Source organism: Alosa pseudoharengus, unplaced genomic scaffold, assembly GCF_046254945.1.
Source record: "Alosa pseudoharengus isolate Yale_2024_CS ecotype anadromous, Long Island Sound unplaced genomic scaffold, YU_APseudo_1.1 YU_APseudo_1.1_scf_1, whole genome shotgun sequence".
Lineage (NCBI taxonomy): Eukaryota > Metazoa > Chordata > Actinopteri > Clupeiformes > Clupeidae > Alosa > Alosa pseudoharengus.
This window is the reverse complement of record NW_027468564.1, coordinates 29,040,609-29,051,206: the sequence shown is the minus strand read 5'-3', so window position 1 is coordinate 29,051,206 and position 10,598 is coordinate 29,040,609. Positions and strand designations below refer to the sequence as shown.

Genomic DNA, 10,598 nt, shown 5'->3' with positions numbered 1-10,598 from the left:
ACATTTACCATTTAGCATGTCATACACATTAGAGCAGTGCACACGTATGAGCAATTGCGAAATTTGATGATTTTTTTAACATTCACTCCTTGTCAGTATTTCTTTCAATTTCCTTCCAATTTCTTACCAAACAGACAATTTGTTGAGTCGTTGTCAACCATCACTAACAGTCAAAGGGCTTGACTGTGGTGTCATTGTTTACAAGGAAATTGTGCAATGACAGTGCAGTGCCCAGACTATGCAAAAGCTCAAGGAGAGGTCTTGATGCCAATCCACAGGCCAACCATTTACTATTCTCTGGACTCATTGTTTCATACTGTGACTGTGTGTAGATTTTATTATGTATTATTTATCATTAATTAATTATTTACATTGTTTTGTCAAAATAATTTGTTTCTTTTAAACATAAAAAAGTACCTGAGACAATATGTTTACAGTAAGTTAATTGTGGTTAAATGGGATTTTATTTTGATTTTAAGTTGATCAACAGCAAGTCACCTGCAGGTCATGTGATTTAATGCAGCCACAGACAGTCAAAATAGTCAATTGCTATGGTAATACCAATTAGCCTTGTTTTATGTACAACATATTTGTGAAACAAACAGAACAATGGCTCATAAATGTTTAGGAATGTCGCCAAAAGGGCGTAGGGTTTAACAGTGACTGATATTGTTATGAAGTAACTAGCTGACAGTGGTAGATGCAATGTGTAACAAGGTCTCCTATGTCATATTAAAAAATCAAACACAGCTCATCCGAATTTTCTATTATATTGATTTGAGTTAAGGTAGAATAAGTAAAAAAATGTGTTTGTCAGAGAGTTAGAGTGGTTGAGGAGAAGAGAATCCTTTTTACACCAAAGACACTGGGTGTATGTGTGTGTGTGTGTGTGTGTGTGTCTATAAACACTACACACACACACACACACACAATCATTGCATTTAGATTTTAGGTTTTGTTCTGTATACTTTGTTATCTGGGACCTAGTTTTTTAAAATGCAATTTATAGAGATACAATGTTAATGGTAACACTGTAACATAGTTCTCAGTACCCTGTACACTGTGGTAAGTCAGCAATCTGAGTCAAGTCACCCCACTGACCACTCGCCAGTAGGAAATGCATAGTGTTACACCCCCACCTTTATGTGGCCCTTTAGGGGTGAACAAAAACCCACCACTGACCCCAAATCCTACTAAATAACAGGAACACCTTTTAAAATGTACCCAACCAGTGGGATTTATTACATGAAAATAATCCATAACAAAACACTACATAGACATGACACAAAGTCCAAATCAAAAGACAAAACAAAATCCTAGGCTGAGAGGCAGCAAGACAGCCAGCAGTCCCCACACCAAAAGCCTCTCCTCAGGAACTGGATCCTGGAGCCTTTAACTCCCAATCAATCAGGGCCAGGTGCTCCCAATGAAGGCAATTATCTGCGGCACACCTGAGCAGAGGTAGAGAGGGGAGAGAACAGGGACAAACAGCACTGGGAACACATGCAGCCGTAACAATAGCAATAGGAGTCATAACGTTGGTGGTTGAGTGTTGCCTTTGGCCTCCTCTCTGCCAGGTAAAGTTGGTGGTTGAGTGTTGCCTTTGGAGTGTACCCCTGGGGTAGCAGAGGTGAGTGTGCTCCTGTGTGTGTGTGTGTGTGTGTGTGTGTGTGTGTGTGTGTGTGTGTGTGTGAAGGCCATGTGTGTGTGTGTGTGTGTGTGTGTGTGTGAAGGCCATGTGTGTGTGTGTGTGTGTGTGTGTGTGTGTGTGTGTGAAGGCCATGTGTGTGTGTGTGTGTGTGTGTGTGTGTGTGTGTGTGTGTGAAGGCCATGTGTGTGTGTGTGTGTGTGTGTGTGTGTGTGTGTGTGTGTGTGTGTGTGTGTGTGTGTGTGTGTGAAGGCCATGTGTGTGTGTGTGTGTGTGTGTGTGTGTGTGTGTGAAGGCCATGTGTGTGTGTGTGTGTGTGTGTGTGTGTGTGTGTGTGTGTGTGTGTGTGTGTGTGAAGGCCATGTGTGTGTGTGTGTGTTACTTTTGAATGCGTTGGATGGTCCGTGGGGGGGAAGTTTCGCGGATATAACAGGTTTCTGAAAACAACAAAAACAGAAAGGAGGGAAGGAGCAAAGCTAGGAGTTATTTCAGATGGGCAAGAAAGGTAACATTAAGCTAGGCTTTACATTTAACAAACTAAAGGTAGCCTAAGTTCTAGGCTGTATAGCCTAATGTTGTCCAAACGAATACATCCTTGTCATGCGTTGTTGTAGGCCTATTATAAGATATTGTATGTGGATGTAGTTAGGCTACTATGCAGGCTAATTTTCATAACTTTTTAACTGACCAAATGCACGCACCTAAAACCGGGGGGAGGGGGGGGGTGGGGGGTATAGAATGCGTTACGTTTTTATGTGTTTATGTGTCGGATGGTGGGGGTACGCGAGCCGAGTCGGAATGTAGGCGGTGGTACGCGGGGGGAAAAGTTTGGGAACCGCTGAGCTAGAGACTGCACACACACACAAATACACACACACACACACACACACACACAAATACACACACACACACACACACACACACACACACACAAATACACACACACACACACACACACACACACAGGAGCACATCAGCTAGAGACTGCACACACACACACACACACACACACAGGAGCAGATCAGCTAGAGACTGCACACACACACACACACACAGCAGCCAGTTCCCCTCATATTTGCAATTGCTCAATCTGAGAGCAGACTGGTGGACCAAGATAAGAACACAACATTTGGTTATAGCTGAGGAAGAGAGGGGGGGGGGGGCAGGCAATGTTCGGTACTTGACTTGTGAGTTAATGCCATTACACACATGCCAGTACGCACTTGCCCCTGACTTGCTTTGTAAGATGCTTTGGATGAAAGTTAATAAATTCATTATTATGAATTCATAAATAATCAAAAATAGAAAAAGATAAAATTATTGTACATTGTACTCCTGATGTATGTCAGTTTAAATTAAGTCAAAGATTTGTGGTAATCCTTAACAGAAACATGCATGCAATCTCAAACTTAAAGGAACTTTTTTGGAAATTAGTTTATTTGTCTACCCCAGTGTTAGATAAGAGGATGCCCTTCTCTTGCAATAACCCAGTCTGTTGTGTTTGTGTGTCTTTCATGCCAGTGTCAGGGTGGATTGCTGCATGTGGCATTCCTTCTGGGTTGTGTTTTTTTTATGATTATAAATTTAGATCTGTCATTAAAATGTATGGGTTTTTTTATTTTTGGAATCCATGTCTTCAGCTTACCATGTGTTTCGAATCTGTGTGGCCTAAATTGAGCTTACAGTTTTTTTCCAATTGCTAACACACTAAAATGACATGCATATCACAATTACTTAAACTGACACACAGAGAGAGCAAACCCTCTTCTCAAGTCTCCAAAAGTCTAAACACATGTTCTGCTTTACACACATTTTGCAATTCAAAATGGCATTTTTTAAATGCACTGAACACGGTTCTCCGCGTAAGACACAGCAATGTTTTACATTTCAAAACACTGCCATTCAAAATGACACTACTGGCCAATATGCATATGTTGTACTAACTTGTTTGGTAAAAAATGATAAACAAAAAAAATGTTTCAACAGCGTGTGTGAGTGATCTGTGATCTGCAAATGTCTGTGCATGTGAAGAATTTTCTACAATTTGAACTATTTTAGTATTATGGCAAAGCATACTAAAGATGAGAGTGCTTTTCATTATGCCCAGCAGTGTGTAGTTGGTGAGACAAACATCTGGTAATATGACTGAAAATGTGTGCCATGTGGTGCAAAAGTTTGATTTTGATAATGCTATTTGTAGTTTTGGTTACAGTGCTTCATTTTGCAAGATATATGAGGTATTTTGCAGTTTGGGTGTGTGGTTTTGTGAATTGTGTGTGAATTTTGATAAAAACCAGCCTAGTTTGCAAAATTGTGTTTTAGCAATTGGAAAAAAATGTAAAGGGTTAGCATTGGCTTAAACTATTTGCATTGTAAAGGTTTAGCATGGGCTTAAACCCCTAGGCGGCGTAGTCATCCCTAAATTATACTAAAATTATACTAAATTCCTCGCCCCTGCTATACTTAGTTGTGTTTCATTCCTCACTTGTGGTATTCCTCACTTGTGTGTCACTTTAGAAGAACAAATATGTATACATAACAACACCGCACAATGGCAATGAACACCAGGACAAGAGTCTTAACACTTTCAATTTGTTTGATGGATGCTTTGAGTTTTATTTTTCAGAATACACTTTTATTCATGGACAATTATAAGAAGTCTCTTTTATTTTTTGACAAAGAAGATCTTTCACTCTCTCTCTCTTTCTGAGTGTGTGTATGCGTGCATGTGTGTGTGTGTGCATATGTGTGTGTGTGTGTGTGTGTGTGTGTGTGTGTGTGTGTGTGTGTGTGTGTGTGTGTGCGCGCGTGTGTGCATACGTGTGTTTGTGTGTGTGTGTGTGTGTGTGTGTGTGTGTGTGTGTGTGCATACGTATGCATGTGTGTTTGTGTGTGTGTGTGCGTGTGTGCATACGTGTGTGTGTGTGTGTGTGTGTGCATGTTCAGCGACTCTTGCATCCGAATCCCATGTCTTGGCGGAACTGCTCCAGGTTGTCATACTGGTTCTTATAGGTGTTTGTTGTTCCCTCTGCATCTGTTGGCCAGTATTGCACCCAGGTGTGGTCATCAAACAGGTAGTGGTACCTAATGTTCAACAAACCAACAAAACAAATACACAAACAAAACAAAATAACAACCATGAAAATTCGACAGACCTAAACAGAAATATGCATATACATACAAATGCACATACCGGTAATCTTTGCTTGTCCTTTGAGTCCAAAAACCAAAACAAATATTAAAAAGTACCTATATTTTAAGACACACACATACCTTCCCACACACACACACACACAAACACACACACACACACAGTCATTAGACAGCCACACACACACACACACACACACAAACAGACATTAGACAGCCACACACACACGCACGCATGCACGCACGCACACACGCACATATACACAGACACACAGACACACAGAGAGAGAGAGAGAGAGACTCACTTCCCTGCCACCTGTTGGGCGTTTTTGCCCATGATGAGGTAAATGCCGCCGATTTTCAGGTTCAGGTTTGTCTTACAGGTTGGACGGGAGAGGAAGACCCGAGTCTCATCTATGGGATCTTCCACACCATCTAGAGGTAAAGGATACCATAGCACACAGAGTCCTAATTCAAATGGTGGTCAAAATGCAAAGTCTATCAACACGCAAAGTTCTTATATGAGCTTCTATGAGCTGACATGTTGAACTGACATCTGACTCATCAATGTTTGCGGATGAAGTCTCGCCCACGGTTTTTCCTAGCTGTTACATTTGCTTTAGTTTGACTTCGCACTTTGCCCTCAGTGTTACACACTGTGTGTGTGTGTGTGTGTGTGTGTGTATGTGTGTGTTTTATTGTATCAGAAGTGCATTACCTTCTTTAAACGACTCAAGGACTGTCACATTGTACGCATCAGTGCTCGGAGTGGACTCCATATCCTCTACCTGCACCTGGTATGCTAAGAATGGACACACACACATCACACATTTGAGATAAAATGTATTACTATTATGATTATTATGAATATTATTATTATTATTGTTATTATTATCATTTTCATTATCATTATATACGATTATTATTATTCGTAGTAGTATTTGTGTAATAGGATTAGTGTTGCAAGACTGAAAAAAGAGAATACACTCCCGGTTATGCATGCACACACACACACACACACACACACACACACACACACACACACACACACACACCAAATTTCATGGACTTGCTGCAGGCCTCTTTAGCTAGTTCGGCCAGGCTCCTGACACCAGTCTTTTGAGGGCTGCATTTGTCTGGACACTTGACACGGTCATCTGCATCACTGAAAAGACAAAAACATGGATACACAGACAGACAAATACACACACACACATGCATACACATTAACACACAACACATACATAAACAATTATAATATATATTTTTGTTACATGGCTACTTCATTTTTTTATGTGTCTTTTACTTTATAGATTCTTATTTGCAGCTTTGTTTATTTTTTCGTCAGGTCTTTAGTTTGACAATTGTGAGTACAATGTATCTGCATGCTGTTTTATTTATTATTATTATTATTATTATTTCAAATATTAACAAATACAAATGAATCTAAAACCTGTAACAATTCAGAAATGTTCTTTTGTACACAGAGACATTTCAGAAATACATCTAAATGTCCTCAGAATAAAATAAGACATATTTTGTGAAAGAATATCATCATTACACTATCCAAAAATATAATCACCATGTGGTATGACAATATATAAATACTGTACAATTCAAGAAAACTTGTTCATCATAACTAGGGTGACTGATTGCAGAGTATTTGAACTCTGACATTTACATTTCACATTTATTCATTTAGCAGACACTTTTATCCAAAGCGACTTAGATATGTCAATTACATTACAAGGGCCATTGTCCCTGGATCAACTTGGGGTTGAAGTGAAGTGCCTATAGCTCAAGGGCACAACGGTGGAAGGTGGGAATTGAGCCCACAACTACTGCATGCTAGCCCGGCTGCTTGACCACCACTACGCTATACCAGCGCCCTGCGCTACTTACGCATGCTAGCCCGGCTGCTTGACCACCACTACGCTATACCAGCGCCCCGCGCTACTTACGCATGTGGTGAGAGTACCACAAGGCACAGAGCCAGCACGGCCAGCCGACCCACGTCCAGACGCATCCTCGCTCTGAGTGACCGACTCCCTCTGTGTTACTGTGGTGCTTCGGGTCCGATGATGATGCTGCACACTGTCTCTCTCGCTCCTGGTCTAAAACGGCGGGTTGTTTTTGCTGCTGCTGCTGCTGCTGCTGCTGCTGTTGCGTGTGTGTGAGTGAGTCCACTCACACAAAGTGGTGTTGAGCCTTTATGAAATTCGGGGAGCATTCATAAAAAAAAAAACCATGGTTGTGTAAGCACAATGGCGGCTCGGTGAGAGACTTCAAGAAACGATAGTCTCTCTGTCGTTTCGGTTGTTACGCAAGGGCCCCTCCTCTTCACCGCCTCCTCGTGGAAGATGATGATTGGTCAAGATGCCAGTGGATACATGCAGAATGTGTGTGTGTGTGTGTGTGTGTGTGTGTGTGTGTGTGTGTGTATGTGTGTGTTTGTCTGTGTGTGTTTGTGTGTGTGTTTATATGTGTGTGTGTGTGTGGAGGGCCTGGGACTGTGTGTGTGTGTTTATATGTGTGTGTGTGTGTGTGTGTGTGTGTGTGTGTGGGTGTGCGGAGAGCCTGTGACTGTGTGATGGTGATGATTTGCTATTGTATTTTTTTTGGATGAACTAATGTGTTGAACCAGAACCTTGTTTAACTTGTACTACTGCAGACAGAGGTGTTATATTTTATACTATTTCTTCCTACACATACACAATAAAATCATCATATAGGGCGAATACATCATGACTAACGCTACAAATCGGAGGATTTGGGATTTGTTTTTAATTTTTTAGTTTTATAGCTGAGTATACTTGGTCCTTGGTCAAAAAATGGCAATTCATATTAGGCCAGCGGTTCTTAAATGGTCTTGCTTTGGGACCCAAACTCATATATTTTTTTCCTGATCAAGCCAATGGAAATGGTGAGCTAAATGGTAGGACACGCAAACATGGTGATGTTTGGCATTACATTTGTGAAGTCTCAAACTCCTGATGTCAACTTTCAAAGTACTCGACAGGTTTGTCTTTGGCAGGGGTGCTTTGTTTCCATGTGGCGTCTTCTCTCCTGTGGCAGCAATTCAGTGAACACCGCACACTGGGGTTTCTGTCCCATTTTGTCTCAATTTAAGCAAATCCATTTCCAAATATTCAGGGTCGTAGCCTACTTGCGTTTACTGCTAAAATTATGTCTAACATGACCTGCCACATAAACATTGTCTGTGTTCATGGCAATGACTAACATACAAATAAAATCTATCAAAAGAAAGGTCCAATATTACATCTGATAAGGTATCTGGTAAATGGGCGACCTTTTTCTTTCTTTTCTTTTTTTTAAAAACAAGCTCCACAACCCACTTTTGGGTCCCGACACACCAGTTAAGAAACACTGTACTAGGCTATGTTCTATTTGCTTTGGTGGAAGCAGAGCCCTAGAGATAGATCTAAGCCTATGGAAGTTTGGAGCATCACAATGCATTGCAAAATTGAAGATGAATAAACATTTCTTTCCATGTCAAGCTACGGGCAAGTGTTTAGCCATAAAACCTAAAACTTTATTATAAATACCATGAGAGCTGTGCGTTTATTAAATTTGTAACATCAGACTGATTCACGATGCATTCCACCATAACCATTATCACAGCTTTATTACACAGCTCAAAGTCAAAGTCAAAGTCAAAGTCAGCTTTATTGTCAATTTCTTCACATGTTCCAGACATACAAAGAGATCGAAATTACGTTTCTCACTATCCCACGGTGGAGACAAGACATATTTTACCAATTTTAAGTCCACAGACAAACATAACATTCAAGTAAACAAAAAGTAAGTAAATAAGTAAATAAGAGGGCACATATAATGAAAAAATAAGAGCAGCAAAAAATGGTTGAAATTGTGCATAGACAGTCAATAAAATAAAATACTAGTGCAAAGTCAGGCCAATAAGAGGCTGAGGTAGTTCTGTTTGACCTAAGTAAGAAATAAAGTGGCATAGTGGTGCAAGTTATGTAAGACAGCTCTTCACAATGCAAGTAGAACGCTCCGTTGACTTGAATGGGATTTCCCAAAGTTCTAGCGGTCATTATTTTCGAGGAAAGGACCTCTGAAAAAAATAATGACCGCTGTCAATGGCAACAGAGTTTGTGCTTCTAATTCAGGTCTTTCATATCACTACGCAAGGCCTGGAGCTTCATTCAAAAGTGAAAGCCGACGGTTGATCTGCTGTGTTCTAAAGCAGTGGTTCTTAACTGGTGGGTCGGGACCCAAAAGTGGGTTGCGGAACCATTCTGGGTGGGTCGCGGAGCTTGTGGTTAAAAAAAAGAAGAAATCGCCCATTTCAAATAGACTTAAATTGAGACGAAATGGTGCAGAATCCACAGTGTGCGATGTTCAAAATTGCTGGACAATGAGTGAAAATACCTCATAATAAAGTACTGTGTGATATGAAGTAAAGTACTGTAGAAATTGCTGAAATGTCTAACAGTGTACTGTTCATGGACCCTAGTTATTGTCTTGTCAAGCCCAAAGGGAAGAAGACTACAGTGATGCAGCAATGGTAACCATGACAGCAGGGTGACACAGCAACAGTAACCACGACAGGCCAGTCTATCACACAGGACATGTGTCTTGCTCAACCGCATCTGTTCAGCAGAGATAAATGACCTGCATTTTCACGGCATTGAGCTCTCAGTGCAGGCTTGGGGCCTTTCCGAAACTAGTCCGTATCCTCTCCACCTCAGTTACGGAGTGCAATTCGCCTTATTCACCCGGCGGCCAGAATGAGGCTAAAGGGTACACTAGCCATTGCACCTCAGTCCAGCAGATGGTGGTGGTAATGCACTCCGTTTTGTACTGCCAAAAAAAAGCTCACAGAAAAAGAACAAGGGTTCACTGGCCTGTTCTTCTTTTTCAGTGAGGTTTTTTTGGCAGTTCAAATCAAAATGGTTACTATAAATAAGTATATCATTGGTACTATATAGTGTTATAGTTATACCATAGTGAGAATAGGCAGAGTGAGAGTTGTGAGAGAGAGAAGCAAGGGGAGAGAAGGGGTTGTAGGCCTATGGCGTGACACATGAAAAGTCCATGATGGCACTATGCTATAGCAGCATAATGGTGAAGGGTAGTCAATATCTTAAGTCTACATCGAATGTCATTTTACTATACAAGTTGTGAAGTATTCGTAATCACTGAGTTTAACACTGGGAGGTAAACTAGCCTACATTCAGCTGACCCGTATTTGTGTAACCTGGAACGGTTGGACATTCCCAGTAGCAAAAGATGACAAATCATCGGCAAAGGTTACATCATAAAACAAATACATTTTTATGAAACAAAAATTATTTGCTTTACCATGTTCTGTCTTTTTGGAACTGGAGTAGCCCATTGACTCAGATGTGATGTGATCAGGTAAAAGGTTTGGAACAAAAACGGCAATGCTGCTTTGCGATTGTTGGACTTTTATTTTGACAACTTGTCGTCGTTCTGTCTTCCACATTCATAAAAGGTTTGCTATGAATGTTGAGTCATGTCTCATGAAACAGTCATGAATGCTTTATGTGCTATTTATGACAGCTGCTATGAATGTTATGAACTCACTTGTCAAGTAAAGTGTTACCGGACTTCTTTATCTTTGAAATGTTCCTTAAATGGTAAAATTTAGTTTTGGTGATCTGTTTTATGTGATTATTTTTTTTTTTAAGTATATTTTTTTGGGCTTTTATGCCTTTAATGCGACAGGATAGTGGAGAGTGACAGGAAGTGAATGGGAGAGAGAATCGGGGTGGGATCCGGAAAGGACCAC

General features: G+C 40.7%; 1 protein-coding gene across 1 annotated transcript; it reads right to left on the bottom strand.

The window, feature by feature from the left end:
* Window positions 1–4,515: 4,515 nt before the first annotated feature.
* Window positions 4,516–6,911, bottom strand: LOC143124583 (complement C3-like). Its single transcript, XM_076286228.1, has 5 exons — window positions 6,760–6,911; window positions 5,854–5,963; window positions 5,517–5,600; window positions 5,104–5,233; window positions 4,516–4,732 (listed from the first exon to the last, which is right to left on the bottom strand). The coding sequence occupies exons 1-5, from the start codon at window positions 6,822–6,824 to the stop codon at window positions 4,591–4,593; spliced, it is 531 nt and encodes a 176-aa protein (XP_076142343.1). The 5' UTR covers window positions 6,825–6,911; the 3' UTR covers window positions 4,516–4,590.
* Between the last annotated feature and the right edge of the window lie 3,687 nt (window positions 6,912–10,598).